This window comes from Excalfactoria chinensis, chromosome 5 (assembly GCF_039878825.1).
Source record: "Excalfactoria chinensis isolate bCotChi1 chromosome 5, bCotChi1.hap2, whole genome shotgun sequence".
In the NCBI taxonomy this organism is placed as follows: Eukaryota; Metazoa; Chordata; class Aves; order Galliformes; family Phasianidae; genus Excalfactoria; species Excalfactoria chinensis.
Genome location: NC_092829.1, coordinates 19366451 through 19393743, shown reverse-complemented (window position 1 = coordinate 19393743; position 27293 = coordinate 19366451). Strand labels below are relative to the sequence as shown.

Genomic DNA, 27293 nt, shown 5'->3' with positions numbered 1-27293 from the left:
TTTTTCTCCTGGACTGCCCCACAGATAACTAATTGCTGCTCAGTTGCTTCTATTAGCTATTTACCTAAAATTGAGCTGGCTAATGAAAATGTTTCTAATTAATATGAGGCAGATTAAAACTCATTACAGCAAGGTCGTCAGTAATGAGGGATAATCAGAGCACAAATGACCGAGCTTGGATCAAAATGAAGATGGAACATGAGCAGATGATCAGCACTGGCTGTGAGTGCACAAGTCAGCAAGGGTAGAGTTCAGCAAGGTGACTGTGGCCGAGCAGCACTGCTTCTTCTTCTCCATTGACTGCTGGAAGAGATGTACCTCAGCTAAGTAGAAATATTTCCCTAACCATGTGGTGTCTTGATCTAGGGCTTTGGTGCTGGCCCTCCCCTTTGTGAGCTATACTTACTGTTGAAAACCATACTGTGAATAAAGGTATTAGTGTGAGAGTATGTGCACTGTAGGTGTGAGGTCAGCTGTCTGTGTGTGCTTGTGCATGGACGTTTGTGGTCCTGCTGACTCCAAGGGTGGTAGCTTGTATATCTGCAAGTGAGCTGCCTTGAATTGTTTGGAAAAGTTTTTCCTGATTTCCTCAGATTTGCCTAAGTAATGAAATGTGTTTATCTGCTTTGATTTCAGCTGCTCAAGCATTTGTGATGCAAGGCCCCATCAGCAACACTATATTTCAGCTGACATAGATTCACTGTTTATGTCCTTCCCTTTGGTCAGAGCTCACTGGCCATGCTAGCTGAGTGGCACCTCGCTTCTGTGTTCATGGAACTGGGTGGCTAAGAAGTGAGCGCTTCAGTCTGAGGAGTCATTTCTGACCTTAATCCTTTGCAAGCTAGGTGGGTAGCTCCAACAGTAATGCCTCCTATTTATTTCCACAGAAACTACAACAGATAAGAAAGAGCACAGTAATGCTGTTTGGTAGAGCAAGTTTTCAGCTACAGAATACAATTTTGCAACGTAGTTATCACTATCAGCATTTTCACCAGCAATTAACAAAAGCTTTGTAAAAATTTGCACCAGAGGAGGTCTTGCAGCTGCTGAAACACACCACTCATCTCCCATTGTGCTCATATCCACTGTTTGGTCTTCATAACTGTTCAGCGATCATTGATGAATGTTAGTAGGTGCCATTTTTTTTCTCATGTGGAGGGATTCCGTGATGCAACTTCTCATCATCTGCACTTCCACATCAGGTGCCATTCTGTCAGACTGCCCCTTTTCTGCTGTCTTTTATGTGGCAGCAAAATGTAACAGAGTATCAGTGGGAAAGTTCAACCTCTACTGCCCTACCTCTGCCATAACTCTTTCTTTCCCACTTCTTGGCTGTTCCACTGGCTACCTATGGTTGTGCTGGAATTTTTGAAGGACTTTGGTTTCTGCTAGGACTCTTATGAGGTGTGACAGTCCAAACTAGGTTTTGGGGAAAGCTCTTTTACTGCTGAAGAGAGCTGACTGAGAAGTACAGGACTGAAAAGGTACCAACCTACTTGCTTAAGTGAGAACATGTAGAATGCCCTCATCTCTTATGGGCAGACAGAAACCCACAGAGAAATCTCCGTGAGTGTTGTACAAGACTTACACAAATAATGAATTATTGGATTGTGGGCTGCATTGTACCAGGAGTATTCCAGTTCCAAAGATACACATTCAGCTTGCAATCAGCAGTGCGATCAGTTAGTATTAATGGAAGGAAGCATTTGAGTGGGAAGTCTCTGGTGTGCATATGAATGAGCTTTTGTAAATAGTAGGAATAAAAGGTAGTATATAAAGGAGGCAATAAGAATTCCATTTTGAATTGTGTCTCAGTGCCTCATCCCTGCTGTCAGTCAATTTGATTACTAGGCTGATAGTGTTAGGGAAGGCTGTAGTAGTTTATATTAACTGGATGCTATTCACACTTACTGAAAAAGGAGATAACAGCCCCTTGGACGCAACTACACTGTTGTTTCAATGGGTTCTGGGTTCTCTGTTGTTCTACTCTATAGTTCTACTAGTCGTGTGCATGCAGAACCACCATTATCAAGATTTCCAAGCCCTTGCAGTGGCAGAGAATTTAATACATATAGAAAATCCTTGGGAACCCATTGAGCCACAGCAAAAAGGTTGCCCAGCATTATTGGAATATGGGAGCTGCATGCACCAGATGAGTTCTTCAGAGATTTTAATGATGATGGGAGCCATCAGTGCACCTTCTTTGCATCCTGTCTTTCACTGTGGCTGATCGATTTTGGTCTTGATGCCTTGAGCAAGAGCGTTTACAGCCCTTTACACATTTTATTACAGGTGATGTTCTTATGAGTCTGTAACATGGGGGACAGCAATCCTGAGTTTTGTAAAGAGCTTTGTAAAAGCACTTTTAGAGATGAAAAGCTCCATATTAAATCAGGTATGGTTGTTTTATCATGAATGTCTGAGCCTTTTTGAATACTATTAAGCTCTTGGCTTTTCTGTCCTCTGACAGCCAGCACCCCTGGTTAATGCTGTACAAAATGGTATTTAGAAAAAAATGTCTAAAAAAGATTGTTATTTTGTGGAATACCATATTATTTACTGTGTTGTGAAAGCTGGAAATAGGGATGGTAGATTTGCCTTTTATTATTTCATATAACCCCTTTCTCTCTTGAATAGTGACTCTCTCTAATCAAAACAGCCCCTTAATGTTTCAGATCTCTTCTTTATGGTTACTTCTCAAATATGTGTTAATTTTATTCTTGTCTTTCTCTGTCCTGTTTGCTTTTTTTCCTCTACCTCATTATGTGATGGAATGTCCAGATTCTAAGGTTAGGTTTGTGCTTTCAGTTTATGCAGTGGCATTTTGATATCTTTTCTCTTTCCTTACATAGTTACACAGCTTGTTTGGTTTGTTTTTTTTTTTCTGAGGCCCACACAGTGCACTGAGCAGGTGCCTTTGCTGAGCCATCCACAGCAACGTGATGCAAGTGCTCAATGCTTGCAAGTAATTTAGAGCCCACCAGAGTGCGGATAGGATAAATTGCTCCTTCTGGTACATATAACCTTGCAGCCATAGGTGCTGAGGTGATCTGCTAGTCTATTGATTGCTTACCTCTCTTTGGGAGGGACCTGGCAGGGCTTGTTTTTCCATAGTGTTGAATACTTTCTTTTGTATCTTTTGCAAGTTATGTCACTGCTCTGTTTTCCCTCTCTCCTTCCTACTGTTTGCAGGGAAATTAAACCTTAGCATAAGAGGGGATTAGCAGGACACTACTGTTAGTTTTCAGCAGTGATGAAGGATATCCCATTGTAGCCCATTCTGCCTTGTGGGTGCTACCTGTACCCATTTCCCTTTTTAGCATATTTTTTGTTGGTTTTGCTGCTAGGTCAGCCTCTATGGAAGTAACAGTATTGCAGGTGCTAAAGTGGACAGGACTTCTGCAGTATCACCTTGCCTAAAACTGCTCAGAGCAGGTGGGAATGGAGCTGTGATGAAAACAACACTACGTGTTGCACCTTTGTCCTATCCTGAGAGTCTCCCACTGTTACCATCTGTAGTGCTCCGGGCTTGGTGTTGTGAAAAAGGAATTCTGAGCAGGGAATGGGATAACTGAGCAAAAGATGTAGAAGAGTGCTCTTACATCTTGTCCAATAATTTCTTGTTTTTCCTTTCAGTTTTAGTGGGGGAATTTATTGAAAGGCACTAGAAAGCCCTGATGAATATCTCCCCTTTCTCTTGTATTGACTATTGCATTAATGTGCTCAGAGTATTTTAGTGGACTGGTGAAGAATGATTTCTTTTTTTATCCTCTCCAAATTCCTGTTGCCTTTTTTTCATCTGTATCACAGATAGCAAGGTGATTTTTAGTACTCTTTGTAATTATTGTCTCAGCTAATTTAGTTGATACAGAATAAACGCTAACAGGATTATAATTTCCCAGGTTATTCTGGACATTTCTTAAAAGCAAATGAACATTTGTTCCCCTTCAGTTCTCTGGAAACTAACAATTTTAATGCACAGTCCTTTTTTTTTGTTATCATTATTAGCGTTTCAGCTACCTTTTGAAATCTTGTGCAATTTTTACATGATTGATGTGTTCAGCTTTTTAAAAATATTGATGTGGGGAGTGTATCCCCACTGTTAGCAATGATGGGCAGGTCTATGGCAGACTTCTCAGCATCTGGCAGTAGCAAGAGAAGGTATGTTCATCCCCCTCCCTTGCTCAGGTTGAGTATAGGTGGGATTGTAGAATGGCTTATGTTGGAAGGGACCTTAAAGATAAAGTTCCAGCCTCCTGCTGTGGGCAGACTTGCCACCCACTAGACTCCGCTGCCTAGAGTCTCACCAAACCTGGTGCTGAAGTGAAAGTAAATGGTCAGGAAGCAATTTGGAACTGCTCCTGCTCACCTGTCCAAGTGTGCTGCCCTGTGTGGAGGTAAGAGGAAGAAGCAGCTGTTCTAGACCCATCTTCTCATCAAAATCCAGCCTGAAGGCCTTTCTGAGGAATTTATGTTTGCAGTATTCCTGGGGGCAGCTCTCATCACCAGGAATTTCTGGGGACTTGTTTGTTATGTCTTTGACTAATTGCATTTCAGATTTTCTCTCTGCATCCCTAATCCTTGTTTCAGGTTTTGCCAGCTATGAATGTGCCCCTCAGGGTTGGAATGACTTTTCTGAAGGATTTTTTCATATGAAGAATGCTTCCACCACTTACCTTACTGTCCTAATTGGCCTTTTGGAGCTCTTTTGTTGGCAGATCTATCACTAAATAAAGTACTCAAGTTGGCACCAGGGTTTCTTAGCTTTGGTGTTTATTATCTTCTAAATCAGTTCCTTCATTTGAAGGCCAAATTTATATCTGCTCATTTGTGGCACCTGCATGTCTGCTGCTTTGCCAGGGTCTCTGTGAGCAAAGACTTCTTCAAAAGCATCAAAAAGCCAGATCTGCTTCTACATCAAGGATGTTCTCCTGCGTGCAGAATATATGCTTCATTCCAGAGGTGTCTCCACTCCACATCTGAGAATTTCTGCTTTCATTATGGCCTACATGGAACCATTTTAGTAAGCAGTGTTAATCCCAGTCTAGTCAGGATTTAGGTAAGCCACGTAGGTCTGATAGCCATGCTGTAGGTTAATGGAGAATTGATCCTTCTGAAATTTGGGGAGAGTGTGGAGTGAGAAAGAGATGCCCATGTGGGTTGGGGAAAGAGTCATCTACACACTCAGACAGCATTTGTGATCCGAAGTGCTTCCAGAGGGAAGCTTATTCTTGGTAATCCTCTATATGTGAGGTGCTTCCTTACTTTGCAGCATGCTCCTAGGCAGGGTGCATACAAGCAGGTCTATGTCTAGCTGTTGTTCCTAGCTCTTTCCCCAATAAGAAGAATTTTCAAGGTACTGCTTATGTAGGAAAGCAATATCTTGTGAGATTTCTTGGAGAAAGCTCTGAGCCATTCTGGGGGATTTCCATTCACTGTGCAGTTTCTTTGAGATAGAACAGAAATGTGGGTCAATGGAGACAGTCATAGTAGGAGGAGTAAGGCTCTCTTACTTTGCTTATGGCTAGGAGAAGATTGTGTATGAAAGAAACAAATGCTATGTCTGGACAGTGACCTGGCTTATGGTGATCAAGACAATTAATAGCATTAAGAATGTTTTTCTGCTGAACACCTTGTCCTGTCTGATAAGAAAAGTACCTTGACAGTGAGGTTCACAGTCCTGCTTCATTCTCACCTTTACCTTTAACAAAGACTGAAGTTTTGTTAAGTTGAAGGCTACAGGTAGGTTTTCTTCTTACCAAATATGTTGTGCAGTCAACACTCTCTTTAATGGGCAGGAGCTGATTCTGACAGCATCCAGGGCAGATGTCTCTCAGACTGTCAGGCAGGCCAGTCATAAGTGTGCTGCAGAGAATGCTGGGTGTGGGGTTTTTGATCCATTTAACTCTTCTGTCAGAGTGCCATTGTCTCTGTTGCTGAGGATTGCTGTGGTAACAAGGCAAACTAGGTTCTCTGCAGGATGGATAAGTTTGGGAGGGCTGAAATTTCCTCTTATGTTTGCAGTGACAGGCATGAAGATATACCTTGCATCCAAGTGTGTCTGCATCAATTGTATATGCAGTTACTTGAGTTTTCCATCCTACCAGCTGCCTTTGGTCGTTTACCCACCCAGCCATTCCCCAGTGATCCTTACAAGGTGGCAAAATGCACTGGGGCCAGTGCCTCTGGTCCCAGCTGGCCACCCAGGCTTCATGCCCAGCCCTGTCTTACAGCCCTGGCATTCATCTCTGGTGCTTTGCCCTGAGCCATGCAGCAGCCCAGAGCCTTTCAATGGGCTCCTGCTGCATCCTGTGGGGATCACAGTCCATGTGCTGGCCCTCACTTGGTGCTGGAGGCTTTCAAGTGTGTCTGTAAGGAGCCAGGCCTGGTGCTGTGTCCTGCATCTGCAACTGACCCAGCATCTGTGGGAAGCCAGCCCCACTCAGCCTTCAGCAGGGGTTCCTCTGCTGCTGGAGGAGTGTGCAGAGGGCAGTTATTGGAGCTGCAGTAGGCTGCTTCCCTGTGATGGACTGAGTTGCCTGTGCTGTGACAAAATACCTAGATGCTCTGGCTTTCTCCTTCCCACTGCTTTCCTCTTTCATCCAATTACTCCCTCTGTGTTCTTTGCTTTCTTGTCCTTTTCACAGCTTCTTTTCCTTATTCCCTTCTGTCTTGCTTTTTCCTCTGCACATGGAAGGGGAGAGCAGAAAACAACCAGGACAGTGCCCTGCTTGTTACAGCAGGAGCTTTAAAGCAGATGTGTAAGATGTGGCACAGGAATATGAGAGGCTTCAGGGCTGCTGGTGGAGGTTATTTTCTACCTATGCATCTGTGAGAGCTTTTGAGCAGGCAGTATGCTGAGTTAAGCATGCTTTTTGTGCAGTTACGCTCGCCTGCCTGTGGCCACCTAGGAAAGCATGTGTGTGTGCGTGCATGTGTGCATCAAGCTTTCAGATCTCACGCACAGAGTGTGAGATTCTCACATTAGGCTTCCTCCTCACACTCCCCCTGGCCCGTATTTCATGCACTTGCAGCTCAGCACCCAGCCTGTCCTCTGACGTTCCCAGAAGCAAGACATTCGCCCTGCCTTGTGATGTGGCATAGCACTGCTTTGTGTGGAGGGCAGAAGTGGTCACTAAATGGAGGGTGTGGATGTGTGTGGTGGTATTTCTGCGTTTTTGTGATGGTGTTCATCTCTGCTGTATACTTTAAGGCTTTCAGTAGAGTCTCTTACCACAGTATCTTGGTGTTTCCTGGACTGATGAGGTCTGCACATGCAGGATTTGACCTTCAGTGACTTACAACATGGAAACCATAGGAATTAAGGGCCTCTATTAAGACAGATGCTGAGCACTACCAGGAGATGGGTGCACAGTTGCTTTTTGTCATTGATTTGCTTAGATTTTATTAACGTATTGGGTAAGCTTATCTGAAGATTATGAAAGAATATTGAGTGCAGCTCTGTCCTTGGCAGGAGGCTTTCCTACTGAGAGTAATAAAAGCAGAAAAAATTATTGTCAATAAAAGATGTGGTGGCTGGTCGGCTCTTGAGAGGCAGAGTAAAACTCAGGAGTGGGCAAGTGGTAGGTGATAGTTTTTGTCATTTGTGTGCTTTTTGGTTAGCACAAGCAAAACCAGTAAGTCTCCCAAATCCTAGATTATAAAACTGGTGTCACTTTGTTGGCCATGTGAGCAGTATGACTATGATACGTCTGAACTTGAGTGGTGTCATTTCCCTTTTTGGTATGTTGAAGTGAGCTGAGGAGTGTGAAGAACTTCCCGCGTATTGTCCTTCCTCACTACCAGAGATACCTGTAGTTTTAATTATTTTTAATAATAATTTTTTAGCAGACTCTTTTCCCAGGTTTCTGAGTATTCCTTGTTTGGTATCTGTGGTTTTCTTCTCACTTTAATTCTCTGTTCTTTCAAAGAGTGTCCAGTATTGTTTGCAGTACTGACATTTGTCTTTTGACAAAGGTTCCCTGTGTGTCACGGTGGTGGATAGTAATGATGGTAGACATCATGATCTGGGTGAGGATGTGGCCCTGGGCAGAGCCAAAAGCTGATTTGCTGTCTCTTGTTATGGTGCCTGTGCACATACATATGGAAGCCCCTTGTGCTCTGTCCTGGTCTGCTTCTGTCCCACTAAATCAAGGTGGAGTCCTAATAGCTAATTTATCAAAATCAAGAAAGGAAATTCCTAGAGTGTTTCAGTTGCAGATAAATAGAAGGTGTACATGTGGATCTGTGTGTGTAATAGGTAACAAAAGGGCTTGGCTGATGCTTTGTCTCTCTGCAGGTGCACCTGCGCTCTGCTGAGCGCCTCCGAGAGCTGTGCTGTGCCAACCGAGGCACCTTCATCAAGGTGGGCCAGCACCTGGGAGCACTTGACTACCTGCTGCCAGAGGAGTACACCCGCACGCTCAAGGTGCTGCACAGCCAGGCCCCACAGAGCACAAGGCAAGAGATCGAGCAAGTCATCCGTGAGGATCTGGGCAAAGAGGTAGGGGCTGCTCGGGACAAAGGTGCGTTAGCAGGGCTCTGTGAGGAAAGACTGCCTTCCCCTGGCTGCAGTAGACCAATTCCAGCTGGCGCTGACAACCCATTTGCATTTTTGAGCCCCTAATTAACCTTCAAAGAAAATAATAGCGTAAATCACTTCTGGTTCTTGCGGTCAGGTAGCATAATATCCAAGGAATTTGTCACCATTAACCCCCAGCAGGCCACAGCACTGAGATCAGAGGTGGGTGTCTGTGTTCATCAGATATAAGGAAAGTAACTGTGATATTTAGAGAGAGCGTTCTGCTGCTTTGTGTTTTGCCCTGTATGAGATGAGGTCCCCTTACAACTCCCAGGCTGATGAGAGGCATTTCAAGGAGCACAGCTGATGTGGGAGGGAGGGGAGGAGGGATGAGAAAACCCTGCAAGGGCAATAGCCGAAAAGGTGGAATTGCTGGGGGACAGACAGGCTGTTGAAGAATGGAAGCAGTGTGTACACATAGAGCTGCTGATAAAAAGAGGTTTATGGGGCTCTTTGGGGGTGTTTCAGGAAGTCTGTTTGTGTGGTGAGGAGGGAGGTATGGGGAGAACAAGGGGGCTTGAGTGAAGTATTTGCACCTTCCTAGTGGATATATTGTGGATGGATTTGGATGTGGTGGGTGTAGTTAAGAATAACAGTTTGTATCTCCCTAAAATTTAATGGCAGGATTAGTGTCACCGTGGCCTGCATTCCCTTTGCCTTCCTGCAAGCTAGATGCTTCCTTTCTCATCACTGTGTCCTCAGAGCATGGCCAGTACCAGCTGTGTTTCATAGCTCAGTGGACAGATGGAGGAGGACAGGCTGTCTGCTCCCTGCAAAGCCCTGCTGCTCCATGGGGCTCCACCCAGCAGTCTCACTTCTGCAGATGTGGAAAACCACCTTGACCAAAACAGCCACCTCTGTCTGCCTGTGTGGTGTCTCTCGGAAGTAGAGCCACGTACTAAAACGTGGGCCCCTTTCTTTATTCTCAAATGCATATTCAGCTGCCACAGATATACCCTGGTTTCTTTCAGCATTTTGGGAGCTAGACAAGCCCTCTATGCCTCATTGATTCCCACCGAGACAGCTTGAATCCAGTCTCCACAGCAGCCCTTCCCTCTTAGTATTCATGGCACCCACATGGGCAGTGCTGGGCGATATTTAATTTTAAAGAGACAGAGGGGGAAAAAAAAAGGTAGGAATGGGAAGAGAAAGAAGAAACGCTAAAGAGAGAAAGATAATAGAGATTGAAAGAAAAGAGAAATGAAGAGAATGGAATGTATGAAAATAAAACACCTGGTGAAACTGGGTCCATGGCTATTAGTTACAAGGTGGTAAATTAAGGATTTTGTTTGTTTGTTTTTGTAATGATTTAGGGAACCTAATGCATCAAAGCTGTCTTTACTCAAGCTGAGAGAATTTAATAGGGATACTTCAGGAGTAAATTTAATTTCAGTCTGGCTACATCCTCAGTACATTTTAAATACAAAGCACTTAGCTGGAATATAGATGGCAAAAGGGCAAGTTGGAGTATCAGAGCAGTGGAAGGTACAAAGATTGCTACAGAAACCTTCCCCCAGGGGCCATGCATTGCACCTGGGAACTTGCAGATTAATTCAGAAAGAGAAACTGAGGGTGAGGGAATCTTCCCAGAGGTCTAGACCTAACCCTCTCAAATTCAGTGGTAAAATTTCCAGTTGTCCCTAACAGGCTCAAGAGCAAGCTCCTCTGATGCAGTCTTATTGCACATAGTTTGGATTAGTGCAGAATAAATGTGGGAAATAGAAACTTAAAAAACAGGTATGCCTAGGGAGGAATGTGACAAGCTGACAGATTAGACAAGAGCTTGCAAAAGGGCATGAAAATAAATAAACCCCCACTATTATCACATGTAGAAGCGTTGTATCTTCAGTCTGCTAGAAGCAGTCTGTTTTTTGATGCAACCTATTCCTGATAATCTTATCAGAGACTTGAATGATTGAAAAGGGGGGTTGATTTATGGGAAAGATGGTCTAAATGGAGAGCATGCTGATGGGACAGATTTTTGAGCAAAGGAGAAAGGCTTGTGAGGTGGATTTACAGCTATTTGACACGGTGGTGCTGTCACCATGCAGAATTGCAGTGTACTTTCTGGCAACTGAGTTCTCGCTCTGTACCATCAGCATGCTGGAGACTGTGAGCTGGAACATGTCAGTTGGGGAGACTGTGGAGACATCACAGGTTGGACTTGCTCTGGATAAATTCCCTGGCTGAGTTTGAAAAAACTGAGTGCATAAAAATGGGTGATAAGATATGAATGAAAGAATCTGTCTGTCTTACCTCTACTTCCATCTCCCTTGTTCCATGAAAGTAAAAAAGATACCAGCTGTGGAAAGTGAATGAGAAAGGAATATGTTCCCTGCCCCACATCTGTCATTTTCTCAATGTGTCATTAGTAGCAGGAGGACTGATGACACCGAGAAGCTGGTGCTCATATAAGGAGCTTGAATAGAGGTAAAGCTGTATGTTAAGAATGATGTCAGTTCAGCCCTGCTTTGTGCGAGCACAGGTAATGGGAAGTAGTTTCTAATGGCATGATTAGCCTGTGCATGAGGAAACAGATACTTCTTGTCTGAGAAGTTGTTATCCCCGCACAAAAACTGTTGCCAGGAGGGAGGCTGTCCTTTGTTCCTCTACTTTAAATTGCTCACGGAGATCCCAACAGTTTCTCTGTTGAGTACATAAGCCTTATTCATCCCCTGTTTAAATATAAGCATGTACACCTGGGGAGCATGATCACTGCAATGATGCACAGCAATGCCACATGGCCATGTGAACCTACCAGGGAAAGGAGCTGGGATGCAGCAAGGTACTAATGCCCTGGCTTTTGCCATGACAGCCTTAAATCACTACAGCAAGAAACTTCCCTGCCCCTGAGCTGCTGCAGTCTGAGAAAGGACAGCAGGAATAGGAAAATCTTTTTTCACTATTATTTCTGTAGGAACTCTTGGTGCAGCATGGCAGCCTTTGCTGTGCCAGCAGTGGCAGAGAGGACAGTCTGATTCCTTTATTTCACAAATTGTTTATCTGCTCTTTAAGCGCTGCAAGACGTGCTTAGTTCTGATCTGCAGAACCACTGAAGCAGTGCTCGACACTGTGGGAGAGTAGTAAAGACTTCATTATGCTGTTGGGTATTACACTGCATGTCTTACAGCATCCAAGTTGTTCTCAAGGGAATGTGAAACACTTTAGCTGGCTCCATATGTTATCCTGGAAAAGATTCACTTACCCTACTGGATGACAAGGTCTTCAGATTATGATGTTGAAGATCCTGATATGCCTCCAGAAAGCCACCTCTCAGGCTGGCAGTGTTATTAAACCAGACCAGGATGCCAGGAGAGCTGCCTGCTTACCGCAAGTTTGCACTGCACGGAGTGGTAAAGTGTTCTGCCTGAATCTGCTGCTGTGGCTGTTAGTGCACAGTTGCTCTTGTTCTTGATGCTGTGCATCTGATGTCAGACGGTTCTCCCAAACATGCTGTATATGCCAAGGCAAAACCTCTGAGTCCAGGTCTCCTGTTGCTTGTGATTCTGATTCTAGAACTACACCTTAAGCACCCTCTAGTAATGCTGTCCCATGTATGCACTTTGAAGTTGGCCCTCATATACGTGGGGAAATTACAATTAGGTCAGCAAGAGTCTCTTATGCTTGCTGTGGGTTTTGTGTCCAGCACAGGAAATCCCCTGTTTTTCTGTGCCATTGCCAGCCTTTTGTTACCCCCCAGAGTGGGGCTGTGATGGCAGTGACTGCATGCTGCTGTGGTGAACACAGGGCTAACTGTGGGACAGGAGGATCTGGCCCTTCTCCCACCCCTCCTCTGGTCTCTCTGAGTAGGCCTTTCAGGGCTTTCAAGCAGCTGTCAATAAAAAACATATTTGCATTAAAATTATAATGAGGAATAAAAATCTTCACTTTTTTCAATAACTAGAGTTATAAAAAAGAGATTTTTATCAATTATGAAAAGGATTTGGGTCATAAATAGGTAATTTAAAGAGTCTCTAGATGGATGGTGAATAGCATTAGTGTCACCCAGAACAAATGGGCCTGCATTACTCAACTGGAAGGCAGGAACAGCCACTGTATGGGCCCTACTGCTGTGACAGCCTCCGCTGTGCCCCATCTCTGTCATTCTCTGGGTATGAGCCTCTTGGTGCTGGTGGAGCTCGGTACACCTGCCCCTGCACTGGGACCATGCAGGTGCCAGCTACCCGAAACCAGGGCCCCAGTGCTAAATGCAGAGGGAAAGCGAATAGGGAACTTTGTGTGGGTTAGGTGGTCCTCCTTGCTCTGTCACTCATGTTCCTGCATGCTCTGTTTTCAGGCTTCACTGTTATTGATCCTTAGTGCCACACCAGTGACAAGCTTGTGTCCTTATTCCCAGGAAGCTTTGGGACAGAGTGCTCCCTTCTGCCCTGGGTGAGGAGACTGTTTTCTTTTCCCGGATGCTCTAAGCCCCATTGCCCATAAAAAGGAAGGTTTTGGTGCATAAGTGCATAAGTTAATCTTCTCTGGCTTCCTTTAACTTTACTGATTTACAATACAAGAAGTTGGACAGTGGATTTTCTGAGGGATTACTTTCTTTTTAATCTTTTTCAAGAAACTGAAATATTTGAGATCAGAAAATGCAATGAAGAATGGTGTAGTAAGGAGTGATTCTGGTTTGCATGCTCAGTGACCTTCATTTCTTTAATTTACAGATTAGTTAGGTGCATAGGGGTTAATATATAGCTTACCTGCATGGAATTTATTGGCTCAGTGTGTCTTGTGTGCAGATGGTAGGCTCTCTTCAATATAGTTTTCTGAGAGATTTGATGACACCTGAAGTGTTGCCCTGGTGCAAATCTTGTCTGGCAATGCAAAGCACATCTGTGCCAGGTTGTGCTCCATGCTTTTATCCTGTAAAAGTGGTGGATGTGCTCAGCAGTGCTACATCCATAGGCAGAAACCACATCAGCGCATGGGTCACCATTCCAGTTCTAGGTTTCTGTATCTGCTGATACGCTCCGAAGTACTCCTGCTCGATGCTCTGATACAGGCACAGGCTGGGTATAGCAAGCTTGATTTTTCTCTTAGGGAGCAGGGAATCCTGTCATCTGCCCACCCACTGATCTTCTGATTTCCTACTTGATTCTGCCCCATTTGCATCTCCTGTTTTCTTTCTGAATTTTAGGTCTGTCCAGTTATTTAGCTCTTGACCCATCAGGAACATAAAAACGTGACGTGGTGAAACTGGCATCTTTTGGCAAAAGGTTGTTTGCAGGCAAAACAAAGGACATATATGAGTTCTATGGTAATAGATACATATAAATATATATATATAATATATATATGAACTATATTATAATGAGTTATGGGGCCCCAGCTTGGTTTATCTGCGTTTTTCTAAGATACAGAATAGACATAGCATTTTTATGAATTTTTGAGGTGTGCAGGCAATCTAGTGAGCTGTTTTCTGGTACTATGGAATCAGTCTGAGAGTTTATGATTCTGTGAAGGGATGCTGAGCTATAGAAGGGACTTTAATCTTGCCTGAAGATTTTCTTTCTTGTGTAAGAGTTTCTGGGGGTGGGAACGTGAGAAATCCTCCACATGGGAAGCCTTACTTTCAAAAGTGTTTTGAAGATTGAAGCAAGAATTGGGATCTCGAGGGTTTCAAAGTTCTTTCTGCCATTAGCGAGCCAAGTGTTTCAGTCTGCACTAAGCAGGCCAGCCAGAAATGGGAAACTTTTCTAATGTTCTCTGTGGAAATCAGGTTACATTTGTGAGCATTATGCACTTTGTGCACTTATTTTATGTAAGATTTGCAGTGCTTTGGTTTTACAAGATGCGTGGTTCAGAGCCAAACATATGAAGCTGTCTGTGACAACTGAAGCAATAAAATCACGTGACCTACAGCTTGCGCCAGGAGAGCTCAGCTGAAGCAAACCAATGCTTTTTTCCCTTATAGACCTCACATAACCACTCCATCTCAAACCGGCAAATTCTTTGAAGAGGCTGTTCAGCACCAACCCTTCCAAATTCCAAAAAATTAGTAGAAAATATCCATTAGTTGGCTCATTTCTGATAATGGATGAAACCATAGTGGTATCAGTTGTGAGTGGAGAACAAAGCTAATTTTTGCCAAATGTTTTATTGGAGGTAATGGATTGGTTCAGGTCTATTAACTGTTATTCTCATTTATCAGGAAAGGGCAGAAAGAAGCTAGAGCAATTAAAATTACCAGGGCTTGTTAAATGGGGCTATACTGAAGAAGTCTCTCCATGTAACTTTTGCTGCCCTGTCCTTTGTGACTTGCTGGTGTCTTTGACCCTTCTGGCAAGGAGGAACCTAAGTCTCTGAGGGGCTCCTGTGTGTCACACCACCTGTCACAGGCTGGGTTTTGCCCTTTGGGCCATAACTTAGCACCTTACTCTTCTTTTTCTCTTTATTATTTTTGTTTGAAAGTGCTGTGAGACCAGTTCTTAAGAGCATCTCCTGTTAAAGATGCTCAGAATCACCAGGACCAGCTCAGAAATTTCAGGTTGGCTTTTTCAAGTGAACTTTTTGGGACACTGAGTGGTTCTTAGTGTGTGAGCAGGGTGGAAAGGAATGATACTGACTACACTGGCTCTGTCGGTCTTATCCTCTCCACTGACTACACAGCCACAGCATGTTGATGGCAGTGTGCTTGAGTAAACAGCTCCAGTGACTTGGTGTCCATTACCTGGTGAAGGAAGAAGTGCAGCCTGGTCAGTTGCTGACACTGGTCCACTCTTCTGGCATTGCTGACAACAGGGCACATCTGGAGTGAATCTCAGTCCTTGGCCCTTCTTTGGTGAGATGATTCCCTCAGTTGATTTTGAGGTGTTTTTTTTTGGAATGGGTGTCCCTGCTTATATTTGATAGAATGCTTTGCTTCAGCTACAAGGGCACAATGATTTTGAGCTATAGAAAACAGAGCTAGATACCAATCACTCCTTAGAACTTCCCTGTTCTGTTTCTCTTCCAAGAGTTGACTCTGTTGCTCCATCTGTTTTTGTGTTGCGTCAGCCCTAGGGAGGAATGTAGGGCAATTGGATTTTGGCCCTAGAATTGTGGGCTGCTGGATTGCTCAGAAATGTGCGTGAATTAATAAAAATTAACCCCCTGCCTTTGTTTCCCTAGCCACCTTTTCTCCTTGTAACAACCTCTGGCAGTGCACCCTTGGGGTGTCAGATGAGAACTTATCAAGGTGGAAGACAGATGAGCTGTTCACCACTGCACCCTGGACTGGCAGCTTTTCCCTTTGCAATGCCTGTCACCTTGTAGTGGCAGCAGCAATGCTAGATCTGTAAGTGCGGTTGATTTATGTTAACTGTTGAAACGATAATGTTTAATCTGTAAAGTGCTAATCTATTTTTTATGTTGATTATGAATAGGCCAGCTGTGCCTACTTTCCTATTCATAGAGTTTAGTGAACAAGCCCATTTCACAGGCGGGTTTTGGAGGGTGATTTACATGAGAGTAGACACTGCTTTAAGGAGGGTAAATCAGCTGAGTTATGTCATTGAACTAGAGACCTGGCAGCCCAACAAGATCTGAGGGCAAGGGAAGAAACATGGAAGGAACAGGAGGAAGGGACGGAGAATAAACAAACTGTAAAAAGAGCAGATGGATCAGAGTAGAGCCATGAATAGTAGTGGAAATACGGACAGGAGTGGAAAGGAGAGGCTGATATTCAAAGGGTGGTTTGACAAGAAGGAAGCAGGAAATGATGTAGCTGGCTTTGCACAGGACTTTCTTCCCTGGATCAGTGCAGAGAGCTCTGAGCTCATAGGTTCATATACCTCATCATTAGGGGAAGCATTGCTGCCCTTCCCTAGCAGGGTGTCAGTGATGTTCTTGGCAGAGAATCAGTTATGGATTTTATTTGCTGTGCTCCAGGGTCCCATACAGTTATCCTACCTCTGCTTCCCTTCAGTCACTGCACTCTTTTTTTATGTGGGGTAGACTAAACAGCTGTGCCTTTTTTCAGGTGTTTCAGTATCTCATTAAAGCATGATCAGTATCAGTAACTGACTCACTAAAAGAGATCAGATTTTGGTTAGATGTTGGGAAGAAACTCTTTACTATGAGGGTGGTAACACACTAGAACAGATTGTCCAGAGAAGATGTGGATCCCCCATTCATGGAAGCATTCAAGATCAGAGTGGATGGGGCTTTGAACAGTGTAGTCTAGAGGCAAGTGTTCCTGTCCCTTCCAAATGAAATCAATCTATGATGAGTTTAACATTTCCAGCAGGGCTTCACTACCTTTTAGCATCTTTCTTCTAATGTAGTGACTTCATTATATCCACTTCTTGAAATGCATGCCGTGCAAACTGATAGCCATATCTATTAGGCTACATCTACTTCCATGTCTACTTCAAAGTTGCTCTCCTAAAACCCTTTCATATTTTTCTGGATAATGTTGTACATCCGTAACACTTCATCACACTTGCACTGATGTAATTAATGGCCAAAACCCAACAAAGGAACATAGCTGGACAGAATCTAGCTTAGACCGGGGCTTTGTCCTCTGCCTGTTTTCATCGTGTCATACCTCTGTCTACCTTGGTGACAGGCTGCTGGGCAGTGCAATGCAGCTTCTGCCATTCCTGCTTTTTATCTTACGCATGGAAGCATTTTTACGTTATTTCTTTCTGAAGAAACACATAGAAGTGATCCTTGTAGTACTCACAGGAGCACTGATCTCTCTCCACCCCCCTTTCCTGTCAGTTTTAGGAGGTGGAGTAGATGGGTCTGTTGTTGTAGCACACACTCACATGTAAGCAGTGCTGTCCTCCCAGATATGTACCCTGCAGCACAGCACTCTACTTCTCATGCACACTCTACCTCTTCAGAGATACTCCAGCACCCATCGTGGCTCTCTTCTTTACTTGACTTTCTGTGGATTTTGCCTACAACTCCTCACACAAACTGCATGTAAATGCACTTTGCTGTGCCATCTCCTTTTTTGTGTGCAGATTTGCATGTTGCTAAGATGCTTGTAACTCATCTCTCTCAACTGTATATCCCTAGATACCTCCTCACCACTCTGCATAGTCACATAAACCTGCCCATAAACTTGATTTCCTCCCAGCCCCTTCTCTCTTATGCTCCTCAAATCCCCCAGGTATTAAAAACTGAATCAGAGGTGTTTAAGATGAGGAACAGGTGATGTCTGCTCCCAAAGGTCCCTGTATATCCTCAGGCCCTGGCAGCTGGTTATTTCTCACAGGACTGCTGCTGTTGTTCAGGCTTACTGCTGACAGGGCCCTTGGGGTGTCTTTGCAGTCAGCAGAGCCTTACCTCTTCCTGACCGTGACTTAGCTGAGCCTGTTGTTGTGGGTCCATTGACCCTTTCCTACTCTACTTTCAGCCAGTTTGTGGCAGGGATGTATTTACGCCAGAAGTCAAAATGGTCTTGAATGTTCATTTGCTTCTGTGTGTTTTCTTAAATCTCACTTTCTTGCTTAATGTGCCAGCTTAGTCCCATCTCTGTGGCATTTCCTTCCAAATGTGCAGCAGACCACTGATATCTGTAGGAGAGAGATGCTGATTGGAATGTGTATTTGGGAATGTGATTAAGGGGTTATGAGAGCATTGGAGACCTGTATGCATCTTGCTGCATGTGTGGCTTCAGAAGAATGGGAGCTTTGAGTGGGAAGGGGCAGAACAGTTGGATTGCTGTCACCTATGAGCACTAGTACTCAGTGCTCTAGTCATTGTAAGGTGTCTACTGTGCCAGACACTATACAGGTGTGAGTGAAAATCAGCTTCTGTCCTAGAAAGCTTGCAGACTTGATGTAAGATAGAATGCAGCAGATCAACACAAGCACAGCATCAAAGGCAAGAACCATCCTGGACTACCAGGTTGATATTAAGTCATGAAGACTTGAAGGTGAAGGAAAACAGACAAGTTTGGTCAACAGATAGAAGGGGTTACTGGAAGATTATAAACAGGTCTTGATGAGGCCAAAGGCGTAAGACAGAGTGAGTTGAGGAAGTTATTTTATTTTTTTTTATTTTTTGTCTTGGAATAGGTATGGTTCAGGCCATACCAATGTGTGTATGTTAAACCCCAGGGAAAAAGGTGTTTCACTATCCAAGTGTGACAGGATAAAAACTGGGCTGATAGGCAGAAATTTTCTCATGTTCATATGGAACTACTTATGTTCTGGTTTGTGCTCATTTCTACTTGTTCTGCTCCTGGGCACTGCTGGAAAGAGCCTGCCTCTTGATACACAGCCTATAGGTATTTATGAGTGTTAGTGTTGCAAAGACCACTGGGGGAGGGAGGGGTTGTTCTTAAGAAACGTGCAAGGTTTAGACCTAGCCTGGAGATGATGTCTAGAGGGAGGTCAGTGTTGAAGAAAAGGCCAGCAGGCATGCTTGACATGTTGGTGATGCTACCTATTGCAGTGAGAAAGGAAACAGGAGGGATGGTTTGTGTGAGTGGATTAGGGAACTTACTCTTGCTGTGTTGTCTGTGAACAAAGAGATAAACATCTGTAAGATGTCTGAGAGAGACTGAAAATTTTAGTTTGGCCAGTAGCCGGCCGATCTAGGCTACAGAGGTCGAACTACAAGTCATCAGAAAGGAGATGAGACTTTTGTGTGAGTTATGACCTGGAAGTGTTGGTGAAGGTAGCGTCTGTGGGCAGAGCTTGGTGGAATGTTTCTAGAAAGCCAGGAAGGAGATGAGGATGCTGCTCAGACATGCTAACAAATCTGTTAGAAAAGCAGAAGACCATTGATGTCTTTCTTAGGAGCTAGAGGGGTGTTCCTGCTGTTAGCACTTTCAGCTGTATTGGTTGGGAGCAGAAGAGGAACTTACAGGGAACGCAGTAGAAAGGGGTCCCTCTCCTTAATCATAGAGTAAGAGAATCCCTTTGAGCAGACATGATGCAAAAGAACATCATTTATTGCCAGCAGAAAGTTGTCTTCTGCCCTACATTCCCTGCTTGCTAGTTTAACAAGGATGGGGAGCCTCATTAGCAGGGGAAAAAAGAAGAGAAAGAAAGAGAGTCTTTTCAATTAAAACACAAAAAATGGCACGGAGTGGACAAGTTGTGTGCTCTTGAAGAACTGCGCTTCCAATCTATCTCAAAGATTGACAGGTGTGGCTCCATCCTCACTGACAGGAAGGATGCAAGAGAAGTTTCTCAAAAACGACAGAGATAAAAGAGTGGATTTAATGAACACTGTTCAGTCCAAGTGGGAGACAGCTCAAGATGAAAGAGCAAATTAAGAAAAAAAGATATCGTTTATATGTGCAAAGGGAGGGCATGAAACATGGGGCAAATTGGGGCATCTTTCTGCTTGCACCATTTGAGAGAGAGAGAACGGCTCACAAGTGTGATGAAATTGAAGGATGTGAACAGGAATATATAAGCATACATATGGCTCTGCTTTGTTCTGTGCATTTTGCATATGCTAAGATGCTTATATTGTGCAAAACAGTGTGCAGTGATGCTGTTTAGAGTGCATATCTTCCACCTTCTGTTCCCCAAAAGCACAGGTGCTGGTGGACTAGCTTGGCTTTAGATTGGAAAACACTGGCCGCTATTGAAGGCAAGTTACAGATAGAGTGAGTTGTGGAAGTAGTTTAAGGTAGCAGACAGGGGACTAGCTGCACCAGATATACTTTCTGAGGTGGAAGAAAGTGGGATGCTGAAGGAGCCTGGTTGTTCTGATTAACTGCATCTGGAAAGAGGTCCATATCAATGTATTAGAGGGGACAGCAATTTGTTACTATTCAGAGAAAATAATTCATTTAAATTATGTAAATTTCTCCTGCTTTCCAAGGAAAGGAAGTGGACTTGCAGCTTCTGACTGGTTTAGTCATGGGTGTCCAGCCTTTTGGCTTCCCTGGGCTATGTTGAATGAAGAGGAATTGTCCAGCTGTTAAATGTTTACTTTTGGGTGGCTGAGCTGTGTTAATCTTGGCATTCTGTGTCTCAGGAAGGTAAGAGGACACCTGATCACTTCATTGATAAATTAAAAAAAACATTTATCTCCTTATCAGGAGGATGTTCCTGAGACAGCTGGATTCCAATCTGGCCATGATAGTCCTTGCCTTTACTGGATTGAGTACTGCAGTTTCCTTTATTTAGAACAAACGCCAATATTTACCATCTTACCTCTTCAGCAGCATAGGTTGGTGGAACCAGGTGACTTGGTTTGTTATAATCTGACCTCAGTTTTCATTGAATGTGGTTGTTTGATGTTCTGCAACGTGGTGTCACCTAGCATCCCATAGGAGGATATCAGGGAGAACCAATGTTAGAACTCAGCTCTGCCGAATTCTAGGCAGGCATCATAATGCATGTCAGATCTCTCCTTGAAAGAGACTGCATTGCTTTCCCTCCTGTGCACTGAAAGACATAGGAATTTTGTGTAATAAGCCTTATGTTGTTGTTTTGGTGCATCAGAATACACACGCTCCTTTTACCTGGACTCATTTGGTTTGCAGTATATACCTCTATATACGTGGACACTTCTGTGTGTATGTAATATGAACACGATGGAATCCATTCAGAAGAGAAGTGCTGGCCTGTGTATATCTGCAATATTATTAAATATATTGAGTTAATAAATACATATTCTTGGCAGATGCATTTAGGAACCATCAATTAAGCTTGGCATTCGTTAGGTGGGGAGAAGCCCAATCAGATTTCACTGACTCAACAAAGCCTCCTATAAATTGTAGGCTGTTTGTTCTGACGTTTGATAAATTATTCTTCATAATCCACTGTCTGCTGCGATAAATCTAATCTTTCAGTTTTTTGCTGTCTTAATAATTCTTGGAGCAACGCTGTCACATTTTGTTTTTGTAGAGGGGATAAAGAGGCTGGGGCAATAGGAAAAAAACCCTCATCTGCTGTCTGGGAAGTAGCTTACTCTACCCCAGTGTAACATTTTCCCATGTCTGGAACTATGGTTTTGCACTCTTGCAGGGGTTGGTTTTTTGGTGCCATGGACAGTTATGTCTATGTTCTTGAGAAGGTAACCAGTCAACAGTGAGGTTCACATCCCTTGGACTTACTTTAGGAAAGGCATCCAGACTTTTGAAAGCAGTAGGGTCCCATTATTGATAAGGAGAATTCTGTAAGATCTAGGAGCCATCATTCTTTGAAATGCTGTGTCAGGCCTAGAGCTGAATAACTCTTCAGCCATGAGAAATCAGGGGGACCCTGTGCTAAGCTGTGTAAAGATGGCTACTGCAACCCCCAAAACTTCCCTGGGAAATGTGCTCTTTTCCTGTGTGTGGTTCTGTCTTCCAGCAAACCCACAGATCTCATTATCCCTGTGCTCCGTGCTGTCCCATCTGGGAGGCTGTGGACAGCACAATCCGTATGTAAACCTCAGAAGGTTCCTGCAGACCGAGCTTGCTCGCCTTAGCAAATTGCCATCCTTGGAACTGTGACTTAGAAGGGAGTGTTCAGTGCCATTGAAAGGCTATTAAAGCATGGCTGGCATACAGTTAAGCTTTACCTGATATGATCTTCCACCTTTTGTAGTCTGATGGTTAGCTATTTATTGAGCCAGAGGTTGTATCTTAGTGTTTTTGCAACCTGTGCTGGAATTTCTACACTGACTTCTCTACCCACCAGGAATTCTGGAATTTGTAACCCCCTGCGGTAATGAGTTCCATAGCTTAATTCAACAATATGGGGAAAAATACTTTCCCCCCCCCTGCTTGTTTTTAGTGGTGCTGTCAGCTAATCTTGTGTGTTAACTGACAGTTTGCGGCTCCTGATTTTATCTGCAGAATGAACGAATGGTGCCAATCCTATTCTCTATGACTGAGGTGCTCTGTGACGTTCCCTCCCCATTGAAAAAATTGAGGGTAGTCTTGAAGTGCTTTGTTGGAGGGCTCCCTTCCCCAGGGAAATGCTGAGCATTTGGAAGTCTACTGAGTCACTCACCTGTACCATATTGGTTTGGCTCTGTCGGAGCTGGGGAGGGTTCTTCTGTAAACAGATGTGGAAAACCAGCATTCTCAGTGCTGGGTCAGGAAGGGGTTCCATGACTTAGATCCTGCTCCAGGGTAGCTTGTTGGCAGCCCTTCTGGAGGGTGAAAGAAGCGTGTCAGTGTTGAGTGGGCAGGTTGGAACCAGGCAGCAATATTTGATCATTTGCTGCAGCACATTGATATAAAAAGGTTGGGATTAAGAAGCAGTATATTTCAAAAGAAATTAGCTAGCAAGATGTGCACATTTAACATTTATGGTTTGAAGATTAAGACACTGGGCTGTAACTCAGGATATCTGGTTTAAATCCCAGCTCTGCCAAAGACTTCTCAGAACATGCTGGGCAGGTCATGTAAGGCAATGCTTTCAGAAAAGATTTAGGATTTAGGATCTTAAATCCAATTGATTTCCAGTAACTTCCTAAGTGTTTAAGGACAAGATTCACAAGAAACACTGAGGCATTCTGGTGCTCAACATTGCAGCATCAGCTGACGTGTCCCATGGAACTCAGGCAGAGCAGTGTGCGCTTTGGGAAGGTGCTTCAGTGTGAGAGGAGGATTGTGGGTGACAGCCTGGGACACCTGGAATGTGGGAGCTTGTGTGGGGCCTGCATGGCTCTGCACCTCATACAGTGGCACTCTGGGCTTAATGACAGTGTTTAGGTGCAACCTCAGCACAAATGCATGCTAAGAAGCATCTGAGTAGATGGGTCCTGCAAAAGCTCCTTAAGGTGTGAATACTAATACCAACAATCATGAAAAGATTTTGCATATTTTAAACAAGCTTCATTCTTTAGAACTAAGCAGTCAGGGCTGTGTTTACAACCAATGAAGTACAATGACATATTCATTTGGTGGTTGAACGCATGCCCTGTGTGGAGTGGGATGCACAGAAAGCTAATGAGGGAAACCACTGTGTGCAGGGATGCTGCCCACCTCTGCAGCTGTAAACCTGCAGCTGGCTGACATGCTCATTTGGAAGAGTAACACTAAAGTTCCTTTTCTCTTTTTTTAAACCTTTATTAAACCTGTCTGGAAACTATGTTTGTTTAATCTCCTGCTAGGACTGCAGATGGTTACAACCAGTTTGATAAAGTCCTTTGAGATGAGCTGTGGCCTGGAAGAAATTTTAAGTGTCACATCAGGTGGGCTCCAAAACTGCCCCAGACCTTTGCTTGCTAATTACTCACCACAGAAATGGTGGGTAGAGTTTTTCTTAAGGGTCACTGCATACTTGTGAGCAGTAAGAGCACACAGTCTGCTCCAAGAACTGGGTGCACCCATTCCCTTGGGAAGGACCTCTGTGACAGGCAGTGTAGGAGCCTGGCTCACCCCTTCTCTGCCTCCATAGCATACTCACTTTTGCCTCTCTGGGACATGCAGCTCTCTTCAGAGGCACTGGTTGCCTCCAGCACGCTGCAAAAGGACAATTTCATAATGAATGAGGGCAGTTTGCTAAGTGGGGTCCTGAAGCCCAGCTGTAATTGTGCTTCTGCTTTATCTCAGCCTCACACCTGCTTGAATAATGGTCTGGCTGTGATCTGCTCCCTCCCCCATGTTCATGCATTCCCCATTCTGCTCCTGTAGGAGCCATCAATTCTCTAACCCCATTGCGGTCCTTCCCCTTGGTGCCTTGGCATGGATCCTGTGGGTGTGCACAGACTTCCCTTGAACTGCAGCAGGGCCACTGGGCTAGCTCTAGTGGACAGGAATGCTAACCTGGCTTTCCTGTCCTTAATAAAAAGATTTTAAACTAAGTTCTTCTACCTAAAAGAATTTCTCGAGACAGCTTTATTCAAATGATATTTCCTTGGAAAATTTGGTCACACAAGACCATTGTATATATTAGTCCTGCCAGAAGGAATCTGTGCAGCTTTTTTTTCCCCCTGCATGTATTCAGTAGTGGTGAAAATGATTGGACTGACAGTGTAGGCAATTAAAAGCTTTTGAGATCCAGAGCAACTGGAATTTTATGCAGTTTATGTGCAGTTTTGCTATAAACGTACCTTACAGTGGATTCAGGCCAGTGAACTCCTAGTTCTGTGCTTTAACCTCTAGAGGATGTTAGATGTTACTGTCTTTGTGACAGGTGGACAGGTAATCTTGGCTGGGATCCTGAAAAGGGTATTTTCCTTTAATGTGAGGATGTAGAGTAGTGGAAGAGGTGAAGAAAGTTCCAGCTTGACCTCAAGTAGCAAATTCTCTCTTGGTGGTTTTTCTTTCCTTAAGAATATCGTAGTCTCCAACGTGTTCCTCCTGGCACCCTAAGTCTTTTCTCCTTAACAGGCTGCCTCTTCGTCTGATAGACAAACTTCACACAAAGGTAGAAATCTGTGTCTCAACACATTCCTTGAGCCATCTGTCATCCTGTAGGTGTTTCTTTCTTTATACTAATCTGAAACAAGAATCTCAAAATCCAGCAAAGTGAGAGAGAAAAGAAAGGGAGGAGGAAGAGAGAAAAACGTTTTCTCTCACGAGACAGGAATGTCAATAGGTTTGAATTATGGACCTGCTGTAATTAAAAAGCACATTACTAGTTGTTTTTAAATGCTGTTGTTTTACTTAATTGGTTTTGCTGCCAGGACCAAACAGAATTAAATAAATAAGTAAAAGACACCTTCCTCGTGAATTGCTGGAGGCAGCTGAGCCTCTGTTGGAATCTAATTGCTGCAAATACTCCAGCTCTTTGCTACCAATAGATTTCTGTGGCTTTCTGGGGCTGGGAGAGAAGGGGTAGGGTGGTGTGGGAGGGGGCTCCTTCCCTAGCAGCTGCAGAGGGGAACAAGCTGCTCCTTGTGTAGTATTTTTTTCTCCTTGTCAGCAAAAAGAATATTCATTTAACACTTTGCATGAAGCTTTGCTCAGAAAGTCTTTATTCATACTTAATTACTAGCTCACTGCAGCTCCCATCTTTAATTACCTTTTAAAAAGCAGGTTATAAAAATTCACTGATGTTCTTTCTATCTTTTTTTTAATTTTTTCTGCATAAATTATAGGCTTTTCAACTGCTCACCCGAAATCAGTCCAGCTCAGGGAAAAGATGGGAAGTGTTCCCTTTGTTGATTCTTATGGATACCTTAGAGCTTGTGTGCACCTTGCTCTGCAGAGCAGGACAAGAATTTCTGGTCAGCACTACACAAACTACCTCTGCCAAAAGCAACATAACCACGTTGGCACTCCTCTTAGTTTAACTGTGCAGAGGAGCCTGCCTAGTCTGCTAGGACAAAATCACACTTCTGTGCTAATAATGGCCACTGCTCCCCTTGGTAGCCAAGGATGCTGACCATAATTGCTTCAAATTGCTTTCAAGACAGCCTGAAGTGGTTCCTCACACGTTGCCTGGCCATTCCATGTCCTAGATGAAACATGCTGCTCACACTCTTGACACTGGTTTCCATAAACAGACCATCTGTGAGAATACTCCTTTGCTTGGCAGGCTTCACTGGGAGGCCAAGCAATGGAAAGGGTAGGCAGGGGGCATAGGAATGATGAAAGAACTGAGCTTGCTCAGATTTGGTGCATACTGTCTCTGACTGGCGGTCCAGACTTTCCTTATGAGTAGTTTCCAGCATCCCAAGCTAATGCCTCTCCCTTTTCCTGACAGATAAAAGAACTCTTTGTGAGTTTTGAGGACACGCCTCTGGGAGCAGCATCACTAGCCCAGGTGCACAAGGCAGTGCTGCAGGATGGAAGAACTGTGGCAGTGAAAATCCAGCACCCAAAGGTTCAAGCTCAGAGCTCCAAGGATATTTTCCTCATGGAGGTAAAGATGCCTTGTGACTTACTGAGCAATTGTCATGCAAATGTGAGGGGTCCAAATTCAACCAAGGTGCAAGCAGGTGTAACAACAATCAGTTCTGTAGCTTTGGAACTTCCAACAGACATAAATGCTGTCATATGGGAATAATACAGAAAGTTGCTGAAGATTGCTGTGAGGATGATTGTGTGAATGGAAGGACTGAACAAGAGTTTCAGAGTGAAGGAGGAGAGCAGGATAGACAGGTAAAACATGAATCAGAACTGAGTAAGTCCTTATGAGATCTGGACATTAGAGTAAACCCAGAAGTCTCTCTAATGTCTGTGCCCATTACCTGGAAGATTATACTGGTCACAGTTCCCCTTGCATTCTGGTCTGTGTAACCAAAGAGTAATAGTTCGACAATGTCATTGTGTTTTTTTGGTTAAGGCTGCTGTGATTCAGTACTATTTCCTGATCGGCTCCTTAATATTGACCTGATTCATGATGGAAATAAAAACATTGAAATACGGAGAATGTAACGTAACAGGAGCAGATGCACAAGGGAGGGGTTTGGCTAGAAAGAAGTTCCTTTCCTGAATAGTAGGCACTGCTCATGCTTCCAGTACAGTGCTGTGGCTTCTCTCAATCTCCTGAAATCTAGTCCGATGAGGAGAGAAACTGGAGAAAAGCTGTGCCACTGTTCTTGCATTGTAATAATCAAAGATGCCAGTAGTGTGGTATAGAAATGGAAATGGGGCAAGGTAGGAGAGGTGAAAGATTAGATTTGTAAGTGGTAATACTAATGCTTTTAGCTCTTCAATAAGTATGTATCTGTATGTACAGCAGAAATGCAAAGTAATACATCTATTGGTAGACATTATGTCCTTGGGACTAAAAAGGGGAGGTTGAAGCTCAGGAAGTCTGATAAGAGTTTTAAGGATACTACTGATGCAGTGGCACACTTCTCCATCACAGCAGCTCAGAAAACAAAGAACCAGCATCCTCTCAGAGGGGAGTGCATA

General features: G+C 43.9%; 1 protein-coding gene across 10 annotated transcripts in view; it reads left to right on the top strand.

Moving 5' to 3' along the window:
* The window catches only part of ADCK1 (aarF domain containing kinase 1), an 80330-nt gene that overhangs the window by 31878 nt on the left and 21159 nt on the right, over positions 1-27293 (top strand). For all 10 annotated transcript variants that reach the window (XM_072337066.1, XM_072337065.1, XM_072337063.1 and 7 more), the window contains exons 4-5: positions 8300-8503; positions 26137-26295. In XM_072337066.1, coding sequence (XP_072193167.1) covers positions 8300-8503; positions 26137-26295 — 363 coding nt within the window. The remainder of the gene's footprint in view (positions 1-8299; positions 8504-26136; positions 26296-27293) is intronic.